Consider the following 24,280-nt stretch of genomic DNA (forward strand, 5'->3'; position numbering starts at 1 on the left):
TACTATCCTTTTATATTCACTGCACTGCTAATCATATATATCTGCTACTGTATAACAGTTGCTGCAGTACATTATTTTACACTAGAAGAACAACTGTGCAATAAATTCTTATTTTAACTCGCCCAACTGTTTCTTCTGTGTAACTCTCTGAGACCGAATAAGTGATCAGGAGTGACTGAACAAAAGGTAGTACATTGTTTCCACGATTCTTAGGGATCAGGGTTGTCATGTTCTAAGGTTGTCAGAAACTATTCTCTCCTCGATAAGAGGAGATTCTAGTGGCGCTGTGAGCTAGCTAAAACCAACAGGTTAAGATTCTCGGTGGAGGTGCTCAGAACCAGTCTGCCACCAAACCCACAGTTTATGTTACTCGAACTCACAGATTCTATATAGAATTATATAGGAACTACACGACATGGCGCCACCAACGTTGGTTGGGTACTTATTTAACAGTAGAATCTGAGTAGTTCAGTTGTGCTACTCTCAGAGACCCCTACTCACAAAACACCAGAGACGTCTGGAGTGGGTGGGTACAACTCCGCCACAGCTGAGTAGGCAAAATATCCTATTTATTGGCTGCTGGTTAATCAAGCTTGAAGGACACAGTGTTTCTAAAATTGTGCAATAGAACCTTATCTTAGTTACCTTGAACACACTTCTTATCTGTTACAAAATGATTGAGGGCGAGGATAACCCAGTGGTGGATCGACGCCTCTCAACAGGAGAAGAAGATGTGGGGGCAATACAAATTGCACCTAAATTTAGACATACAATCACCCTGAAACTATTAGAAACCGGTTCACAAGCTAGGGGTGGCGTGGTAGCTTTTGCGATTGAGGCACACGAATCAAACAAAACAGGGGTATTTTATTCATGGGTTACATTCCCAGCAGCAGATGCAAGAACACAGATATTTCACTCTTACACGGAGGGAGATGCACCATTGGAATCTTGCCCATTCAAGGACATAGAGATTCCACTCACGTAACAGGAACACAAATACTGGTTTAAAGGCACCCTATCTCACGCAAGATGTAGAGTAATGCTTGGTCCGTTAGGAAGACCAGGAGCAACATGGCCGATATTAGCAGCCTACAAACCTAAACCTGACATTAAAACAATGCCATAAGGAGACTTACTCATCCAACACAAAGATGTAATTAAAATCTACAGAAACTTGACCCAATTCGTCATGAGGACTTTCACAGTCCAACCAGTAGCTGTTGCAACAAATGGAACCCAATCTTAGGGTACAGCAACTAAAGTCACACCACAAACATGACATGCAGTAATGGGCAAAATGCCCACGAAACGCAAACAATGCGATTCTGGGTAGCTCCGAAAATAACACCGTTAGAGGCAGTATTCCCGAATACTACCCCATTTGAAAAACACAGAATGCTAACAATCTGCTTGCCCATGGGGATAACACCACAATTAGAGGATTGCACCACTTGGGGTACAGACTTTGCTCCAATTTATACCCGGACTCATGGTATTCCTTCTTTAGCTATAATACCGGATGTATTAAGACAAATATAGAACAAGTACGGAGCAGAGCCTGCTCTGAACTTAGGGATGAAGTTACTAAATAACCATGACCAGATATCGGCCATAATACTAGCTAATATTAAAGGGAAAGCAGCTTCAGTGGCAATCCGCCAACGCCTAGGGGAGTTCGGTTCGTTAGATGAACAACACGAACTGCCCAAAATAATTGAAACTGGGTTTGCAGAATTAGGCAGAGACAGTTTCGATGGGAAAGCTTTAAAACCTCAACTGATGGGCAGTCCTGTAAAGGACAAATCTAAGCAGACACCTGCTTCTTCTAAAAAGAGGTGGGCTAATAAAAAACAATAAAACTTTACAGAAAACAGATCTCAATCCCGAAGCAGATCTCCTCCACAGGAGCCCTCTGAATAGAGGTACAACCTTAGGAATAGGGATAATATTAGGAAACCTGACGGGTATCAGGAAACTGATAGACGTTACTGTTGTTCCTTTCAGGGCTCGATGTAAAGTTCCGAGAGGGAAGGACGGTCAGAACACAAAGAAGAGACAAAGTACAGAGACAAGCAGCACGATCAAGACTATACTTCCAAAAAAGAAAAACCAAAATCCAATCCTTAGTTTAAAAAGAAAAAGATGCAGGCCTGAAGATCAGACATGCCCAGAATTCTGAGGACACAACTTCTGAACGGGGAATGGGATCAGACGATGCTAGACAGTGTGGCAGAAGTAACAAAAGCTCTCCAGAACCTGATGGAATTTCGGATGACAGCGGACTTTAATGATTACATCACGGTGGAAACACCAGATACGAGGGTGAGCGTCCCACATAAGTTACATGAAATAACACTCCAAATGGAGTGGGACAAGCCCAGGAAAGTTAAAGGTCTCTTTTAGGAGAACCTGCCATCTGGTTATGACATCCTATTAGCTGAACAAGATTGGCCGCCAGCATTCGTTATGGAGTGCCCTAGGGGAGAAGATATCATTTTTCCAGCCCTCTCCAACCTTGTTCCCATACATATTAAACACACATATGCACAGGAGTGGGCGGTTGCCCTAGCTCCAGCATTGTACAAAAACATGCTGGTTGGAATGAGGATTCAACCCACCACGTGATCCCGTTAAAAGTTTGCCCAAATGCACAGAGGCAATATCCTATAAAGCAAGAGGCTAAAAAACAGGTCAGGGAGATCTTAGATCAACTTGAATATCAAGGGGTCAATGAAACATGTACCTCACCAATGAACAATCCTTTGTTTCCCGTATCAAAACCGGAAAACTCATATCGTCTAGTTTTAGATTACAGACATTTAAGCACAAAGACATTGGCTGCCCAAAATGCACACAGTGCCGCATTAACGAATAACATTGTGCGGAAAAAATACAACACTACACTTGATATCTCAAATGGATTTTTCTCTCAATATATGGTGCCTGAAGGCAGGTATTTGACCGCATTCTCAGCGTTGGTGTCCCAGCGCAATTTTGTCGGTTTCCTCAGGGGTATAAGAAATGCCCTGGGGTATTTTCAGCAAGGGTAACTGAGTTTTGATGAGGAAGTGTTGTCCTAGGTGGATGATATTTATCTGACGGATGACGACTTAGAGTGGCACTTGACCTGGGTGAACACCATAATTATGGGAATCGCCTCTGAGGGCTACAAATTAAATTTAAAAAAATCAAAAATGGCCCACCTCAATGTCCTGTTTTTGGGATATGAGCTGTCAAGTGCAGGGAAAAGTCTGGGAGTTAACTTTTAAGAAAAGTGTGTGCTGCTCCAACCTTCAAAATCAATATTGGGATTCCGAAATTTTGGCAGAACATACATTTTGGATTACTCAGAAAGAGTATAACCTTTCTAGGACTTTAAAAAACCTGACTTTTCAGTTAGACAATGGACACAGGAGCACACAAATATCCTACGTTCACTATAAGAAGACAAGATAGCTTCAAAACACTTACAGATGAGAGTAAAAGTATGCAACTTCGTGATCTGTGTAATAGCAGGTCAATGCAGGTACACCTACTTAACCTTCAATAAAGGCATAACAGTACCAATCGCTTACGAATCACACCTGTACACAAACGCAGAACGCGTATCACTTCAACAGAGAAGATCCTGACAGCAGTTCAACGTGCTGTAGCAAGAGAAAGAACATTGGCTCAGGGAAAATGCACAATTGTCGTAACCCCAACACCACCTTTAGAAGCTATTACAAAGGCTAGCATTCCAAATCAAAAACCTTACATCCAAGATGGATACAATGGGCTAATTCTCTTACTGCAACGGATATTGAATACAGATTTGATCAGAGTCTAAAAACACAAGCATTAGAACAAGAATATCCTCTACCAAATGAAATCTTGCCTCTAGATCAGTATGAATTTATCATTTACACTGACGGATCTGCTCAACCAGCCATAGGGAGTAAGCAACAATACAGCGCAGCATGTGCTATTGTTAAAGGGCGCATGCAAGATGGAAAGTTGAATATTTACATCATTGGGAACAGAACGGGTTCAAAGACGCAAAAGGTGGCACAATTAAGCATAACATTCTATGGGAACAGGTAGTTGAGTTGAAAAACGAACTACCAAGGGCTCATGTGATTCATACACTGATTCATCAACGTGATGGTATTTACGTTGAAGGAAATTCATTGGCTGATGAAGCCGCGAAGGGGGCTGTACGCAGAGCTTCCATAGCTGCAATCACTTGTTCAAAAACGAAGATAGACGGTTATATTATGGTTGCTGTCATTGCCTCACGCAAAGGCAGCTCAGCAGTACCAAATAAATTTCCACTCAAGTACTCCTACAAGTTAGATGCAAACAACATTCCATATGCTCAGTGTCCTGGAGTGGGTGGATAGAGTAATACTAAATACGGATCGTAGACAAGGTTTGATTGTTGCAGCACACAAGGGTGTGGGCTCTGCGCACACAGGCGTGAAATCGACTATTTCATTATTGAAACAGCGCTATTGTTGGCCAGGTCTAACAAAACAAACTAAAGACTATGTCTTTAAATGGGACATCAGCCAGCAGATGAAAGGCGCCACAATAACACTCCTGGCACAGACACCGTTATTAAAAATCAGACAAACCTCTTGTATGTGTATATCTGGACCACTGCGGCCCCTTGCAATCTGATGGGGTTTACAGGTATATCTTGATGGCAGTGGATTCATGCTCAAGATTCCTATGGGTTTGACCTCAGCGCTCGGCTGACGCTCGAACGGTTATCAAAGATTTGCAAGTCTTTATAGGGACATACACAGTTGGCACGTTACATTCTGACAGTGGCCCGGCGTTTAGCTCTCTGGCTTACAAAGTGGACATGGAAAGTATGGGTGTAGCATTGTGGTACTTCTCTCTGTACCATCCTGAGGGAAATTCGGTTGTGGAGAGGAAAAACCAGGACTTTAAGCAATCTTTAACAGCTAGGGTATAAGGCAAGGGCAGTAGTTGGGCCATTCACTTATATGGGGGTACAGAGAGCCCTCAACAACCAGCCATGAAGTTCTCTAGGGGGTGTCATGCTTACGAGATCCTATTTGGGACGAGAATGTGGATACCTGATCTTGATTGTGAAGGCACAGTGGCGGATGAGAAACCATTTGATATCCATGATCGTTTGGTTGTTTTACAGGATCTAAACGAATCCAGGACACAACAAAGTAACATCCACATGAAACAGACCGCCACTGGGGAAGTCAAGGCAGTCACAGCAAGACCTGTCTGGACCCCAAAAATCAGGGATCTGGGTCAGAGAGAAAATAGCGGATAAAAAAGATTTTGGACCATCATACATGTACCAGTCTTAGCAATTCAAGGAACAAGAACTGTAGTTTTGCCGTCTCTTGCCGGAAAAAAAAGAGAAAAGATTTGTCTCAATCAATTTAATCAAACCACACTATGTGGCCGATACTAAGCAGTAGGCCACGTGGACTTCAAAGTAGCAGACGCCCTCCGCTCGCTACAATCCAAGAAGTTCAAATGGAGAGATTCATCACGTTCGAAGAACCTCCTGTACGGAATGAAGGTCTATGCAACAATGCTATGGAACTCGTTCCCCTTGAATCAGAAGTTAAACTTCAAACTGAAACTCAAAACAACAACCAAGTTACAATTAGACCTAATGCCGACGTCTACGTCAACATGCCTCGACAAGAGCAAAATGCAATTTCAACAAATCCTGATGCAATTCCAACAACTGATCGAACCGATTCTGGCTACTTCATGAACTTTGATACCTTTTCTTTGGATCCAAGTGAACCAGAAAAGACGCCAGCCCAACAAACACGCAAGCAACAAGTCCAGAACTTTTTGCACTTTCTCAAAAAGACTTACCTGGTATCGCCTTGGGTAGAACTCTGGGTAATTACTGGGATACTGTTCTTTCTTTTCTGGCTAGGCTTAGTTAACACTTTTAAGAACAAAGTATAAGGGAACCCTACTCACAACAGAGCCTAGGGTAGTTAAGTATATAAACAAGGAACAGTGGATCCTTGTTTGTGTTTTTGGGGACTCGCTCCCAGACATCACCCATAACCCTTTCCATTGCCATTGTGCAGTTTTTGATTATTAAAAATAGCCCGGTATTATTTTACAGAAGCCACTGTTACTTGTTTATATAGTTAAAACTTTTAGCATGCTTATTAATGGATGATACCTTGAACAAAGCTCTACAGCCCAAAAGGTTAATTTGATCCTGATGCCACATCAATCTTCTCATCGTGAGCAAAGAGACTTGTCATCAGTGAACATTACAGCAGTTCCTATATCCAACGGTGTAGTTTGGGACAAGGTTGATTTCGATATATTCGGTCCTACTTAAAAAAAATTCTCATGTATTTAAAATGTCATTGACTGATATCATTATCTCCAGTACATTTTCTGATGGTTGGGGCATTGTAACTGTTAATAACATGTTATCTGATTTAGAGAAAACTGCTGCATTTCCGAACACTAAAATGTTAGAAGGCACTTATGACACTTTGTACTGTTACCAACATTATGGTCATTTCCTGCACAAATCTAGATCACCTGGTTTGAGTACCATCAGTGGGAACATTGCCCACCACCACCAAAAAGCAGTTCACAAACATATGCACAGAATTTTTCATATTTTTCAGGGTTTAACACCACTGACCCGACCTCACACTATAAGGTTACACCGACATCAGCACTGAAAATTATGAAGACCAACACCAAACAGATTTACTTTGCTTCCTTTATTTCCCAATTGTCTGAACAGGATTTTGACCAATGGAAGGACACAATAGACTTAAAATCGGTCTAGGGTCTAGGGACTGGCAAGTCCAGAGAACAGAAGCGCTATTTATAGCATGCCTTTTTCCACAGCAGATATCTCTACATGAAACTGTGCACCAGATATCCTGTCTTGGACTAGCCAAGAACAAGGACCTGAACACACCTCAGTTTCCAATACCATCACAGATGGAGGAGAGGCAAAAATCAACTTAACAGGAAAGGGCAGCAGTAGGTGGCATTTTAAAGTACAATAGATCGGACCCTAATTGGAAGGAATGGTTGGTTTGGCACTTAGACACAGACAGATGTCATAAAATTCTTGGGTATCACTGAAGGGTTCAGTATCCACACCCAAGCTATGTAAAAAGAGAACACCCATGGGTAGTGTCCTACAGTTTTGGGAAGGTGTGCCGTGATTGGCTAGAAACCTCTACACTCACAGAAGTGAAACAACACTTATCATTACTCAAAAGAGACATGGATCTTAGAGATTGTTTATTAGGTCCCAGAAAGACACATCAGAAACGTTTCATATATGCTGGTATTTATGCTGCCTACAACGAAATCTGGAAAATATCCCACCAATAGGCCGCAGAGAGGATACGGGAAATAGACCGTATGAATTTAGAGAAATCACTAGCAGTGGTAGACACTGGGTTAACAACATTGACCTCCAGGATATATTCCTTAGGCAACATTGTATCTTCTGCGATAGACATACTGGAACAAGATTTGGCCATATTACAACACGGGCAATCTGTTACGTTCTATTATGTTGTTAAAGTGGTACAAAAGGGGGTGGTGATGGACGGAGCATCTGAACCAATCAAACACTTACACCCAGTCAACAGATCTGGGTTTAATCCATCACCGTTCTTTAGCCCACTCTGCCACCCCACTTCAGACATGGCCATATGCAAATCAGTCTGACCCTGTGCCTCATGGGAACAGTCCAGCCCGAACTGTCAAGCCATGCCTTCCCTGGACCGGAAACAAGCTTCCGAGGACCGGTTTCTGGCATTTCAGCAGTCTTCAGCCTGGCTTTGCCACTGGATTCAAGCAAGCCTGGCTGAAGACAGCTGGAATGCCAGAAACCGACAACCTGCAAGGAGGATGTCATCCTTCCATACATTCTGCATCTAGCTCAGTCTGGACTTAATTTCCATTCCATTAAGGTTCATCTGGCTGCATTAATGCTTACAGAAAAGGCCCTTCGCAGACATCCTTCTTCCAGATTCCTGTGATTAAGGATTTTTTGGAAGGGTTGAAGAAGGTGTTCCCTCCTGTTCGGCTGCCTTCACTTGCATGGGAATTGAATGTGGTGCTGTCCAGGCTGATGAAGGAACCTTTCGAGCCTATTCACAAAGCTTCCCTGCAGCACCTGTCTTGGAAGGCGGCATTCCTCGTGGCCATTACATCGGCCCGCAGGGTGAGTGAGATTCAGGCATTGTGTTGCCAAGAACCTTATACTGTGTTTCATGCTGCTAAGGTTGTTATGCGTACTCACCCTAAGTTCCTTCCCAAGGTGATTTCTGATTTTCATGTTAATCAGACTATAATTTTACCTACTTTTTTCCAGAATCCTTCCACTCCAGCGGAAAGGTCTCTTCATTCCCTGGATGTCAGAAGGGTGTTGAAATTCTATATGGATAAAACCAAAGACATTCGCAGATCCGACCAATTGTTTGTCAACTATGGGTCTGTTAGGACTGGTCTGGCTACTTCGAAACAGTCCATCTCTAGGTGGATTGTGTCTTGTATCCAGCTCTGTTATCAGACAGCGAATAAGACCTTAGGGGGTAAGCCTAAGGCTCATTCCACCAGGGGCAAAGCGGCTACAACATCTTTGCTTCGTAATGTTCCCATTGCAGAGATCTGCAAGGCTGCCTCTTGGAATTCGGTCCATACCTTTGCTAAGCATTACTGGCTGGACTTGGATGCCAGAGCAGATGCTCAGGTTAGGCAGGCTTCGTTGAGAAATCTGTTTGCACAGTAGTGGTGTTGCCTTATTTTTCTCCACCGCCGGGTTATGTTTGGATGGGCTTGCCATTCTATTCACTAGATTATGACTATACACAGAGATCCCCTACTACAGAAGGAGTAGTTTCTTACCTGTAACTCCAGTTCTGTAGTAGGGGTATCTCTGTTATAGTCATAAGCGCCCGCCCTCCTCCCCGGTGGAAATAAGGATAATATGATGAATGCTACAGGTCTAGCTGTATACACCTCCAAAAAGAACTGAAAGTGTAGGGAGTTGCTGTGCATTCTGGGATACCAGGAGAGTTCTGGAAAGTGTCCTTAAAGGCACGGTATCCCTTTTTAAGCCACATAATGGCAGCCTATGGGGGCTTGTCTGTCCTGTCCTTCCTCTCCATCATTCCAAGGATTTGGTGAAGGGGGGAGTGTTTTCCTTGGTGTAACATGGCAGACAGGTTTAAATGTGATATGGGTGGAATATTCTTTGCATTTCTAGTTGAAGTACTGGACAGTGTAGCCTAGCATGTATAGGCTGCATTATTTGTCTTTAAATTCTCTCTTAAGTGTCTATGCAGGACTGCAAAGAACCCAGTTTAAGAGATTATTTTTGATTGCTCCGGGGTCCCGGCACATGAGCGGGACTATTCACTAGATTATGACTATAAACAGAGATCCCCTACTACAGAATCTAGTGGAACTGTGAGCTGGCTAATACAAACAGGTTTACATTCTCGGTGGGGGTGCTCAGAACCAGTCTGCCACCAAACCCCCAGTTTATGTTATCAGAACGCGCAGATTCTGTATAGGAATATATAGGAACTACACAACACTATGTTCTATTATGTTAAGCTGGACTCTACAATCATTGTGTTCGGGTTATGTGCCTTTGCGATTTATCAACAGTACGCTCTTGTTCTCTGCATACAATCTAACTAAAAACCAGATAACAATAGCGCAAAGGGGAGCAAAATATACAATGCTGGGGCGTGGCCAAGGCAGCGATGTGAGCAGACACATCTCGAGCGAGCTCCGTCGCCCCGCTGCCTTAACTAGCTATAAAAAGCGGAATTCGGGGGGCTACCTGGGGGACCCTGCCTGCTAGCTGCTCACCGATCAGGGGGCGACCTCTGGGGAATTCGCCCCGGAGAGAGAGACCCAGTTGGAGCCGGATAGAGATCCCAACGCTCGCCGATCGGGGTGCTCCCGCCATTTTGTCACTGTGCCTGGTGACAGACACCCTGAGCGCGTCTCCCTACCAGGCGACCCCCTGGGCTGCAGAGGTGACCGGAGGAGCGGGCGATCTCCAGCGGTGGCTTACCGGGCTGCCGACTGCGCGTCGGAGGATCGGAGACCGGAGGGGAGGCGGCGGCTGAAGTGGAGGCGGCCCCCAGGTGGGGGTGTTGCTGGCGCCCGACTGCGGACATCACGCGAGCCCCCGGCTTCTGCGGAGCTGCTGGGCCGCGGCCGGTGCAGGGAGACGGCCGACAGACCTGCTGCTGTGACGCCCTGCTGTGGGACCAAGACCGATTACTGGAATGTCCTGGTGAGATGTCCCCGCTGTGTCCGCCGCCTGCCTGCTGAAGGCTGTGCCCTGGGCCCTCGAGCCGTGACCGGGCTCCTCTAAGGTACTGTACTGTCCGCCAATTTGATTCCCCTGCCGGCCGCCCACCTCCCGGGTGCCTGCCCTCCCGCGCTGCAGTGTGACCTGGCTTGACACTGCGGGCCCTGACGGGTGGTGCCTGCCTGCCGGAGCGGGGCTGGGAGCTGGGGAGGAGGCCCTCTACGCACCACGCTGCCACCGGGGTTGGGAGCACCGGACTCTGCCTCGGGAGCCACACCGGGCCCCTGACCCGTCTTCAGGCTGCCCTGGGCCTGGATCCACCGTGCTGCTACTCCCAGGGGGGACCTGGGGAGGTGGTGGCCCGCTGCGGGACCTAGGCCCCATCCGCTGCTTGGCCTACCTCGCCTGGAGCCTCCGCCCTGGGTGCCCGGCCCTGCCGATCACCGGGTGCCTGCTTGGGTGGAACTGAATACCGGGTAGTCGACCCTGCCTGCTACCGCTATTGGCTTGGCGGGGTGCGGCGGGGACCTACCCGGCGAGGTGCACACTGACCTGGGCCGTGCATTGGTGCCCCCACCTGCTCTCCTACCCAGCGCTGCCCCCCCGCCCCGGACCACGCTCTGGAGCGGACAGCACTGCCCGGGGGGCCACGGAGGCGACCTGAACACTTCTCCCCGCCCGGAACTGGCTGCTAGGCAGTGCTGCAGGCGATCTGAGGCCCGTCTGACTGGGAGGACTGGGAGACCCGCCGTGCCTGCTAATGCCCACATCTCACAGCCTGGCTGCTTCACAACGGGGAAGGAGGCTGCCGGAGTCGCGTGAGTACCCCTCCTACTGCCTTGGCATCCCGGGGTGCCCTGCACGAGGCCCCCTTGGCCCCCTGAGTGACGCGGTGCCGTAGTGGTGGAAGCGGCACAGCGTCCTGAGCTCTGGAAGAGGGCAGATCACTGTAGCAGACCCCCCACGCATTGGGGGCTCCTCCAAGTCTCCTGAAGGCTCGGGCCTGACTATCGCTCAGCAGTTCCACAGGCGAGAAGGTGTCTGGGAGGGGTGAGAGCCTCTGGTGAGGTACTTCGATACAGCGACACAGCGACACAGAGAAGTCACTCCCACGGCAACTTGGGACGCAACGGGTGGCTGGACTTTACATTCCGGATTGGCCTGAACCAGGAAGACCTGCCTGCAGCCGCGTGGGTACCCCCTACCTACGTTGGGGCCCTGGGGTGACGTGGGTGCTGTCTCTTTACTCCGGGTGGCTGGACGCTGCGCCCTGGTCTGAGCATGACGCGCGGCAGAGGGGGCAAGACAGACTCGACGGCGGCGTCCAAAGACACGTCGGTGGTTGCCATGTGGGGCAAAGCGGGAGCATCGGCGCAGACGGAGGAGACACCGCCGCCTCCTACCTCCTCCCCCCCGGTGACCCAGGCCTTCATGTCATCCTTCATGGCGGACCTAAAATCGGAGATAGGGTCCCTGAGATCGGAAGTGCACACATGCGTCAAGGAGCTGCGCAAAGAAGTGACCGAGCTGGGAGAGAGGGTCGACGGGCTCGAGAAAACCGTCGATATGCGCACGGAAGATGTGGAGCAGCTGTGGCAGAGAGTGGCGGCCCTGGAAGAGCAAAACATCGAGCTCCAGATCAAGCAAGAGGACCTAGAGAATAGGGGACGCCGCAACAACCTCCGTATCCGGGGCGTACCACTCGGGGAAGAAGTGACGGACACCATGGCCTACGTGGCCCTGCTTCTGCACGAGGTGTGGGGAAACGAAGACGCCCCCCCACCACTCCTGGACCGTGCCCATCGGATCTTCGGTGCGGGAGGTCAGTCGGGCCTCCTCCCGGACATCATAACCCGAGAGCATTACTTCACGGAAAAGGAGGCCATACTGAAAGCAGCAAGAGACAAACAGGACCTACGCTATGGAGGACACACGATTCAAATCTTCCAAGATTTGGCCCCCAACACGCTGCACAGAAGGAAGGTCTTCCGCCTGGTGACAGAGAAGCTGCGGGACCTCGAGATACCCTATCAGTGGGGTCATCCCTTCGCTCTCATCTTCCGCTGGGAGGACAAGCGTAGAACCATTCGCTCCTACCACGAGGCGGCGCAGCTGATTGGACTTCCGGAATCCCCGGAGCGCAGCCCCTCCCGCCCCAGGCGCCAGGAGAGAACCCCGGCCCGACCAGACTGGACCACGGTGACCCGCCGCCGCACGCCCCCAGTGGATGCCGGCGCCATGTCACAGGCCAAGCGAGATATCATAGACCACATTCGCTCTCTCGAGGATGACCGTGAGGGGCGACCCACGAAGCCTCACACCCCGTAGCCTGCAGAGGACTGACTCTTGATGCTAGATACTCAATGGCCTGCGGTGAACACTCCGCCCCACCTCCTGAGATTGTTCTGCTCAATCGTCATGGCTCGGCGCTCCCCGAAAGACGATAAATCGACCCCCCCTCTACTGCACCTCTACATGTCTGCACTCCCGGACACCACAGGCGGAGAGCGCTCCCTGAACTGAACCTGCCTCCCCACGGGTTGAGGCTGACTCGACACTGGCAGAGACCCCATCGTGTTTCTGGCAGGAGCGAAGACTGCGGGGGAACGGCCTGGGGTGTGGCTGCTCTCATGGAGAGGAAAGTGAGGATCGGTCCCGGTGGACCCGCAGTCCGGGAGTGCTCTCCTCGCCGTTGGGACTTGACGCCCCAGAGCCGATCGACGTGATACGACTGTTTTTGCGCTAAATCTGTGGTAGCGACCCCCCGAACCTGCCCTGGGCAGCGGGGCAGACGGGCCTCGGGACAACCGAGACCCACCTCTCTAACAGACCACCCCCCTTACTGTCCCTTAGGAAGTGACATTCCTGAGTCCATCCAAACCCTCGGGTAGAGGATGCCCGGAACCTGGGACACTAATCTATGGCCACGTTGGCCTGTTGTGGTTATGTACCCTCTATGTAACCTCTCTTCTCCTACTTGTACTATTCTTCCCACTTCTCCTCTAAACCTTCTCGGTACTAGACCTCTCCTCTCCTGGTTCAGGGTGGTGATTCGGAGACTCTCAGGGATGCCTGCGCAGCTGCGATGGGAAGGGAGGGCTGGACCCCTCCGCTACACGGGGTGGGAAATGCTGGGTGACGGGGCGGCTCTAATCCCCTTAGTGTCATGGCGGTGAACGTTCCTAAACCCCTACAAGTCCTGACGCTTAATGTCAGAGGCCTTAATTCCCCCAACAAGCGTAACCAGGTATGGCGCTACATTCTCCATCACTCCCCGGACATTGTCTTCCTCCAAGAGACACATCTTCTGCGGGAGGACACTAGACGCATGGCGCACCCCAGGTAGCCCACACAATTCTGGGCCTCGGCTGACACTAAAACTGCGGGGGTGGCGATACTGTGCAGGGCTGGCTTTAGGCAGGGATCCACCAAACCCTACAAGAGTGGCGATGGATGCTTCCTTCGGGCCACGGTACAGGTGGGAGGGATGCAGTTCACGCTAGGCAATGTATATGCACCCAACCAGTCGCAAGATAAATATCTCCAGTCGCTCTTGCGGGAACATTTCCAGACCAGCGAACCGCGCACAATACTAGGCGGGGATTTTAACCTAGTATGGGACCCGGACATAGACAGCGGGGACACTGCGTTTAGCGGCACGGGCGCGATGTCAGCCATGCTGAGGGAGCAGATTACGGACCTAGGACTCGTCGATGCATGGAGATATCACAACCCTGGGGTACGCGACTATACCTTTTACTCGCACTCCCACCGCACCTACTCGCGCATCGACTACTTTTTTATCTCTCTAGACCTGATGCGGGATACGCTGAAGTTTGCTATATCGGATATCTCGCTGTCGGACCATGCGCAAATCGCACTGACTCTCCAGGACCCTCTGGCGCAAGCCCCCCGGGAGCGCAGGTGGACCCTGCCACCGAGCGTCCTACGAGACCCGGAGGATGTCAATAGCATCCGAGAAGCCATAGACTCGTACTTCGCTATCAACGATATCTCGGAAACACCGTTTCCGGTAGTGTGGGATGCCTTTAAGGCCACCATACGGGGACACATTACCTCCCTGGCGATAGCGAGAAGCAGGGCGGCCTATAAGCTGGAGGCCGACCTATCGGGCGAGATCAAGCGGGCGGAGGCGCTGGACAAGGACCGACCTTCCCTGGCGTCCAGACGGAAGTTGGCGAACCTTAGGGGACAACTTCGCCTCCTGCGCACCAACAAGGCGGAGCACTCCCTACTGGCGCTCAAACAAAAATACTACGAGGGAGGGGACAAGGTGGGACGTCTGCTGGCGGGACGACTGAGGGCGAGAGCGGCCAGAACCCATATTGCTACTATACGACGCCAGGATGGCACTAGTGCCGTCACTGAAAGAGCCAAACAGGATGCCTTTGTAGCTTACTACACCTCCCTGTACGCGAACGACTCCACGTCGGTGGAGGCGCGAGCGGCTGTCCTCGCTGAATACGAGGGGACTCCGTTGTCACCGGCATGCGCGAGGGAGCTGGACGAACCTATCCTGGAGGACGAGGTCTCAGCGGCTCTTAAAGACCTCCCCGTCGGGAAAACCCCGGGGCCAGATGGCTTCCCACTGACCTTCTACCGAATCTTCCAGGCTCAACTTCGCCCTCATATGCTGAGGCTGTTCCGCTCTTTCTCGGACACATCTGGTCCGTCCCCTGATATGGGAATGGCGGAGATCGCGTTGATACCGAAGCCAGGGAAAGACCCTGCGCTCTGTCCCTCCTACCGCCCCATCGCTCTCCTAAACACCGACCTGAAGGTCTATACCAAGATACTGGCCAAGCGACTGGATCCTTACATGCCGGGACTGGTGAACCCTGACCAGGTGGGGTTCATCCGGGACCGACAGGGGGCCGATAATGTACGCAGACTGGCACACTTGGTGTGCAAGGTGCGGCACTGGGACATTCCGGCCTGCCTCCTCTCGCTCGATGCGGAGAAGGCATTTGACCGGGTGGACTGGGTCTTCTTAAGAGAGGTCCTCCAGAAACTAGGTCTAGGCCCCAAAATGATAGCGAGTATCATGGCCCCGTACCTAGGACCACAGGCCAGAATCAGGGTGAATGGCCAATTAACGCCGCCGCTGACGATACACAGAGGCACGAGACAGGGGTGTCCACTCTCGCCGCTCCTGTTCGCCCTCGCAGTAGAACCCCTTGCGGCACTGATAAGAAGAGACCCTAGAATACATGGCATTGCCCATGGGGGGAGGGACAATAAGGTGGCGCTATTCGCGGACGACCTGATCCTCACCCTTACACACCCCCGTGAATCCCTCCCAGCGGTCCACGAGGTGCTTTGCCTATTTGAACAAGCGTCGGGACTCAAAATAAACCACACTAAATCTTGGGCGCTCAACCTCACCGTGCCTGCGGCGGATATTCCACCCCTGAAGGAGGCTGTGCCCTATCAATGGGCGGAAAGCAATATCAGGTATCTGGGCCTTACTCTCGCCCCCCACCTAGACTCCTGGTCCTCGGTGAACTGGACGGAGTGTCGCAAAGCGGTGTTAGAGGACCTTCGAAGTGGAAGCCTCTGATGATTTCATGGCTAGGACGCCTCAACGCGGTCAAGATGTCGATCCTCCCTAGAATTTTATATCTGTTTCAATGCCTACCCACTCCTATTCCGCTCCACTGCATTCGGAGTCTGCAACGCGAGCTCACATCCTTTATCTGGGGCGGAAAACACCCCCGATTTTCACAGAAGGTTCTCATGGAACCGAGGGACAGAGGTGGCCTGGCGTGTCCCAACTTGGTGCACTATTATTGGGCCGCGCATCTCCGCTTCGTGATAGAGTGGGGAGCACGTGAAAGCGACAAACACTGGTTCCATATGGACCGAGCGGTCACGGGACGTACCATATGGGATCTGCCCTGGCTACCGCGGGCGGCACGCTCCAGAAGTGCATACCTCGCGGTCCCCACAAAAACGGTTCTAGACATCTGGGATAACATAGCCGTGTCTAGAGGTCTCACCACGTTTCCATCCCCACACACCCCGATAGCGGGGAACCCGCAGTTTCCCCCGGCCCATCAATCTCGGGCGTTTGACATATGGACACAAGGGGACTGTAGAGTAGTTGGAGACCTTTTTCTTGGGGGCTCACCCAAGACTTGGAATGACTGCAGGGAGGAATTTGGGGTGCCTACGACGGCTAGCTTACAGCATGCCCAGCTGCGCCACTGGACCGCGAGCGATGGCATGTATCAAGCGGCCACCCGGGCATTTACACCCTTTGAGAAGTTAGCACGATCCCTTGGGGGATTGAGGAGGCTAACTTCGCAAATATACCACATACTGCAGCACCCTACGTCGGCGCCTGCGCATCCCTATCAGAGACAATGGCAATCGGCGACGGGAACCGACATCGACCCCCCCCAGTGGAACAGACTGTGGAGGGATATACCCAAGGTATACCGCAGCATCCCACAGAGGGAAAACGCCTACAAACTGCTCACGCAATGGTACTACACCCCCCTGCGCCTTAGCAAAATGTTTCCCACCACTTCGCCGATGTGCTGGAGATGTGACTCTGCGACTGGTGACTTTGTGCATATATGGTGGACGTGTCCGACCCTGACTGTTTTCTGGAAGGAGGTGCTTAGCCACATCAAAGGGGTGCTGGGGTTCCCCCTGCCTGAGGAAGTGAGCACGATCCTCCTCGGCATCTATCCTACTGCGCTCAAGGCACTTACCCGCAGCGATTGGATCCTTACGCTCCAAATGCTGGGTGCAGCTAAACAGCTCATTGCCCTATACTGGAAGCGATCAGAGGCACCACCCATAGCCTCCTGGTTTGCGCGCCTTTGGCAGGTCCTGGCGTTGGAACTACTCACAGCAAGGTTGCAGGTGCGAGACACACGATTCAAGGTGGTTTGGGAGCCCTTAGTACGCCACCTCTGCTCTATAGAATACGCGCGACATATGCCCCCTAGACTCCGCGCGCTACACCTCTTTGAGGATGCCCTTGTTCCTGCAGACCCGGCCAGGTTGTGTCCCTGATCACCATACACATTTTAGATGATCCCAATGCCACCACATATGGCTCCCTCCACTTCGCTTATCGCCAGGCTGCGCGTATCCGTCACCCTCTCTCTTTCTCTGCCTACCCTCAGGCTCCTTCGTCTTTCCTACTTCCTCCTCTCCCACTTGCCGCTCTGGCTCTCGTCTCTCTACGAGACAGTTGTGCCCTGTTGGGCAATTTACGACAGTTGGGCTAATCTCATGCCCTTCACCTTCCTTGCAACAGCGCATACTCTCTCACGTGTGACAATCTTCTGTGCTATGCCCCCTTAAGCCACGCAGCCGGCCCTCCTTGGAGGGTTGTAGGCAAGGCGCTGTGTCGAAACCCCTTCCCCATTCATACTGGCACTACAACACGAGAGTTATCATCTACGCGGCCGGCCTCGGCACGAGGTTGTAGGCTTAACGCTGTGTTAAAAAATAAAACAGATTTGAATTAAAATATACAATGCTGCGTATTGAAAAACTGGACCTTTTACCTTTCACTGTGGCAGAGTCACCATCCACAGAATGGTTTATCCTTGGCCATAAAACATTACAGACTGGACTGTTCCCATGAGGCACAGGGTCAGAGCTGATTTGCATATAGCCAGTGTCTAACCCAGGGTGGTGTGGAGTGCAAAAAAACGATGGATTTGGGCCCAGATCCTTGTACTGGGGTGAATGTATGACATTGTTCTACATTCTGTCCATCAACTGTGTTTTTTGCAATTTTCACCCCGAGTGGGCTGGGTATGCTCAGACGTGAGTCCCAGGCTCTCCACACCACTGGAGTCAAGCTATCCAGGCTGAATGAAGGCTGATAGCCAGAAACCGGTCCTTGGATGCTTGATTCAGGGCTGGGAAAGACATGGCTTGGTAGTTCGGACTGGACTGTTCCCATGAGGCACAGGGTCAGAGCTGATTTGCATATAGCCAGTGTCTAATCCAGGGTGGTGTGAAATTTGGGCCCAGATCCTTGTACTGGGGTGAATGTATGACATTGTTCTACATTCTGTCCATCAACTGTGGTTTTTGCAAAACATTACAGGTCACAACTTTCCAGTTTCAGTATTGCCTAAAACAACAACAGGCAGGCAGATATGAAGTATTGGGTAAGGAATTCATCAAGGAATCTCGGGAATTGCCGTATAGATTTTGATGCAAGAGTGGGGGCATGGAAGTGTTTCTAAGCGGTAGAGACTGCGAGAACTCTTTAAGAGGATCTCTCATCTGCCAGGATATCATGCTTCACAGGGCCAGTAATGGTTCAGGTGCAAACTTATCCTGTCATTTGAAAGGATCCCCGGCTGCCGTGATTAATCCGGTGTTCAAGTTGCTCTCAAATGGGAGTTACTTGATGCTGAATGATCAAGGTTGTTATGGGATGCTTCCGGGCATCGCATATCTTGTCAATGTAGGCTCCAGGGTTAGTTGATATATGCAAGTATTGTTCCAACCGACTAACACATTCAAGGAGGCGCCGTTATGGCCTTCCTTGAATGTTTCCTTTATACGGTTTGATACTCTGAGCTGAATAAAGCCATACTTTTACAAAAAAACATGCCCGTCAACCTACGCCCAAGAGACCTTTGATCTTCGGGTCGCAAGGTCCTCAGCTGAGATACAGGCACTAGTTTGAAACTGTCCTTTCCATTTCACAGAAATGGTACAACGTATCTTTAACATGTCTTATACGAAGGTAATGGTCACCTATTTAAGACCATAGGTTCGGGACTATTGAGCACCTTTCAGACAGTCTTCGGAGTGATTCCAGCATTCATACACTCCGTATTCGGAAGCATTTTTGGAGGACTTCCGCTTATCCTGTTACTAATAGCAGGAATCCTGATTGTAATTTTTCTGCAACGCAATGGACGTCCCAGTCACCAAGGAGATGAAAAAACGCACTTGGAGAGTTGGTACGATGATCGCATGGTACTCCATCTGGGCACACCTCGCCTTCGAGAACTTAGCGAGTCTTGGTTCCTATCTTTCGACCAGTCTGAATTGGCTGTGATCTGCCTGTCCTCCGATGCCTGTGCTGCAGACAAGAAGGCGTGTTGTATCTCTGTCTAACACTTCCGTTGGTTGCGCCACCGGACGTGGATGCTTTACTGGACCCGATAATGGCCCACGTACTGCTGTGTCCTCAGCGTATTCCAATGTTGATGTCTGCATTCTCAGAACGGAGACCAGCTCCACTACAAACACTAGGGCCCTGGATGTTACCCAGGCTTTCCCAGTATCGGTTGTGGGCAATACAGAAGAATATCTGTGCTCGAATTACCTGATCTGTGAGGTGTTGTATGGACCGTCGTCTGCGATGGCAAGCAACAATGATGTTGCGTCTCCCCGCCAGGACACACAAACGTGTGATGGGAAAAATGTGGCCTTCTTCAAAATAACCAAATTTGGATTTTTAAACAAATAACACTATTATTTTCACTGAACAGCATGGCTTTCAGACACTCAGTTGTTCGGACTATATATATGAACATGTTTAAGTAAGACATCTACCGCTTAATATACAATTTTAGCATTGTAAAAATGTTTACTTTTTTTATGCACTATTTTGTAACGGTTCTTGGTACTGACCTTTTACCTAGTTACGTTCTTGCTTACAGGACGTGGAGGGGTGTTCTCCGAAAAGTAGCCTCATTCATTATGCATGAGGATTCTCGGATTCTCAGCAGGACTACTATCTCTTGCATAATAACAATGTATAAGGGCCATTCTTTCCGTCATCCTAGTCCGACATGACACAGTGAGGTAGATCGCGTGAGGGTACCACTTTGGGTATATAAACACCATATCTTTGCTGAGGAGGTAGAGGAAAAAAAGGACTTCCATGCTGACACACAGATGCGAGCGGTTCTTGCATGCAGACACTCCAGCTCGCAGTGGTCGGACATCCCTCGCAGGGTGTCCATCTCGAGACTGATACGGGGTCCCACAGTCTGTCACTTCAGATAATGGGGTTGACTTTATCCTAGAGGGATTCTTGGCTATACACCTAAATACATGCTAGGTACACTTAGGTACATCTAGTTAGGGTCGCATCGTAGGACTACACATTATTACGGTCATGTATTTTATATACCTGCCTGTATTAATTGTTTTAGCACTATTGTAGGAATCTACCATCCTTTTACTTTGTTGGTGCTTATAATCATTTACATCTGTTTCTGTCTTATTGTTGTTTAACCACTCCTATTTAACACTAGAATGACGCTGGTTCAATAAATGCTTATTGAAAAAGTCCCCACTGTTTATTCTGTATATCTCTCTTTGAGACAAAGTGATCACGAGTGACTGAGCGAAATGTACTGCACTGTTTCCACACTCCCTGATGGGACAGAGTTGTCATGTTCGATAGTTGCCAAGAACTATTCTCTCCTTGGTAAGAGGGGTTTCTAGTGGCACTGTAAGCTAGCTGGTATACCGGCAAACATACCCGGTGGGGGTGTCTGGAATCAGTCTGGACACCAATCCCACAGTCTAAGCTGTCCAAACGTGCAGATCCTATATATTTTTATAGGAACTACACTACAATACTTACTGAGCCCTTCTGATTAAACAGGCCTTACACCATCTTTTGATGTGCTCGTATATAAAGCACTTGAGTTGCAAGAAAGTCGCCCTCCACATCTGTGTGTTGAAGGGCCGCAGTACACTGGATCACATGGAATTATCAAGATGTGCACTGGTTGGTTCACTGTAATAGTGACATAATTCAAGTGTAAAAAGGCCTCTTGGGAGTAGGAGGCAGCAACCAAAGTTAGTATTTCTATGCCCATTTATTGTTTTTTCATTGCAAAACACTGAAAAGAAACAAAGATAGGGCTATGAATATACTTTGTGTGAATTAATACCTACTGATACTGGCAAAAGACTAATTGATGTTGGAGTTTTTCCATAGTTTTTAAACAAATGATGCAACTTTCAAACCACATACCTTCCTCCCAAGATCCTAACATTTATAAAAGATAACAAAGTAGGTCAATGCAGTATGCTCCTGTAGACCTCTAAGTCCAAAGGAGCTATAATTGGACACAACAGGACCGAATGAAATACAATTTAAGACTGGTCTACCCTTAAGACCTGCACGATAGAGGGCTATAGAATCTGGAGATGGTTTGAAGCCAATGTCACTGCGGATATCATCACAGATCAATTATGGATCTACCTCCCCCTCCTGCCCCAAAAACAAAAAAAGTTAGCTGTCCTTTCCTAGTGAAGAATCTGTAACCGGAAACAATAGGTTAACCCTGAGTATGTAACGTGTTTCCTCCACAACAGCATAGAATACATTAGCAATGTAGGGACAATTAACAATAACCTCGGCAAGCACATCACTAACGTTCCCCACAAGCCACACCAATCACCCTCAAAACTGTCATATTAAGTACTACTCACATTCTTTAACATGTTGTGCCAATCGCCACGTCACTTTACATATTACTCTATTCAGAACTACAATAGTTAAGCCAATCAACCCATACCAATTTCCCATGCCATGAAATGATGAACCTGCAGGTCACTACAATCAATTAAACACTACATGCCAAGCAAATCATCCCATAGACTTTAAGTCAATACCCCTTTATGCCAAGCTATTCACTCCTATGCATGTCACACCAAGGACAATATCCACATTTCATTTCAATAATACCCATATGTCGCACTAATCCATTTATCCCACCCTGCATGTCACACCATAGTTTTGAACAGTTCATGTCTATTGCTCAAAAAATTGTTCCGAAAGAACATTCGACATTGGTGACTGCTCCTAGAAAACTGTAAATGAAGGATTACATTTCTTAAATACATGGTCTAAAAAAGTTCAATAAGCTGCACATAAATGTACTAATAAAATATCTTACAGACCAGCTCCAGCAGGTAACCTTTGGTAGATCTCCTTCACCTCCTCGTGTTTGGCTTTTCCTTTGTCTACACTTTGTTTCCGCATTTCTGCCATTTCGATACACCACTCCTCAAACTTGCAGTTATCAAGTTCCACTAGCTTTTGAAGGAAAACTGCAAGAACAAAAACAAAAAATGTCTCAGTGGCAGGATGCCTATGCCTGGAGATTTCATTAATGAAGCAAATATACATGTTTGTCCGCCACTTCCTTTGCCGACAACCAGTGTAGAAAAATGTTATATCCTCTGGAACAATTTTGGGAAATTGCAAATTAACAACATTTAATAGCAGGATTGTGCCTACTCTTACAGTCACTCTAGAACACTTGAAAAGCTGAAACTATGACACCGAAGCAGGTAGGCTCTTCTTGCTTTCTTTGAGGCTCTATATTTAATTTGTATAACATTTAGTTACTTTAATTCGGTCATTTTCATTGTAAAGAATTGTGTGGGCATTCAGGTTATTAACTATTATTTAAAGTTGCACAGGCGTTGCCTTTATAACTCCATGCCACCTCCTGGAGTAAGTCTTGAATACCATCAGAGTTAAGTGCAAAAATGGAGTAGAATGCTATCCAGATGGAGCATAAAAGTACTGTGGCCCTGAAACACCAGTGGGACACAACAAAACACTCAGTTAAGGGCTGGCAACGTTTGATTGCAATTAAACCTAATGAAAAAACCTCGTACTCCTCAAAGAGTAACACCACTATTATGATTAGCCCTTTATATCTCACACATGTTGTAAATCTTCAGTTGAAACTTCTGCAGCAAGTAACCCCATTCCCTCATACACTCTCAATCATCTCATTACCTCTTTTTACACATTCACAGTGCATCTGTACTATAAGAATGTTCGGAAGAAATTCATCTACATAGTGCAACCATTATAAGCAAATAAACAAACATAAAAATAAGTGCCAGTTGACTCAATTATAAGACCGGAAATGTTGCCACCAAATAATATTATTATTAAAAAGTTCTTATTGAACACACATCTACCCACAACGGTCTTTCCGGCTCTGACAGGACAAGTGCGAAAATGTACAGGATAGATGAACAGGTGAATTTTCAAATACTTCCTAAAACTTAGCAGGTTTGTGTTTGATCTGAGATGAATAGGTAGGGAGTTCCAGAGCTTAGAAACCTGGAAGAAGAATGAGCGACCCCCACTTCTAGCTCTCTTGATTCTAGGGACGACAAGATGGAAGAGGTTGATCGATCACAGCTCTGTTTGGCCACTCGATATACGGGGTGATAAGGTGAAGAAGGATATGTGGGACAGGCGAATGTTTTATCCAATGGGCAATACACAAGGCCTTCAATTCTATTAATTTGCTTATATTCAGCTAGTGGAGTTGAGCCAGAGCTGATCGTGCTGATTGCATTTGGGGCACGCCCAGCAGTGCTCGAGCCACGGCATTCTGAGTGACGTGCAACTCTCTGATAACATGAGGGGATGCCTAGATAAAGAGAATTGCCATAGTCGAGACATGAAAGTACCAGGCCATGAACCACGTCCTACAACATTCCATAGGGAATAAGATCTTAAGAGGACAAAGCAGGATCCAGTATCTTTCTTTGCCTGACGGTTAGTTCTTTGTCAAAAATGACTCCAAGGCTCTTTACTTCTGGTTTGGGGGGAGACTCCCCCAAGCACGGTGGCTAGTATAATTGATCCCAGAGCGAAGGATTGTTTCTGATCAGAATTCCCTCTGTATTATCCCTGATTAGCTTGAGACAGCTTGTCGCCATCCAACTGGTCACCTGTTCCAGACAGATAGTGAGTCTTTCGAAAGCAGCGTCAGTGTTCGAGATGGAGAGTCAATGTTCTGAGGGTCATCCGCATAGGACACCATGGTAGAACCTAAAGCACAAATGATGTCTGATAGAGGCCAGACAAACACATTAAAAAGTGTAGGGCTCAGCTTAGAGCCCTGCAGCAATTCACACTCAAGCTGTTGTGTCTCCGATAGAAAA

At 48.5% G+C, this 24,280-nt stretch overlaps 1 protein-coding gene across 2 annotated transcripts in view; it reads right to left on the reverse strand.

The window, feature by feature from the left end:
• Positions 1–24,280, reverse strand: part of USP48 (ubiquitin specific peptidase 48) — a 725,601-nt gene that overhangs the window by 492,510 nt on the left and 208,811 nt on the right. For both annotated transcript variants that reach the window (XM_078642611.1, XM_078642612.1), the window contains exon 11: positions 22,265–22,414. In XM_078642611.1, coding sequence (XP_078498737.1) covers positions 22,265–22,414 — 150 coding nt within the window. The remainder of the gene's footprint in view (positions 1–22,264; positions 22,415–24,280) is intronic.

The sequence above is a fragment of the Lissotriton helveticus genome, chromosome 5_1, assembly GCF_964261635.1.
Source record: "Lissotriton helveticus chromosome 5_1, aLisHel1.1, whole genome shotgun sequence".
In the NCBI taxonomy this organism is placed as follows: Eukaryota; Metazoa; Chordata; class Amphibia; order Caudata; family Salamandridae; genus Lissotriton; species Lissotriton helveticus.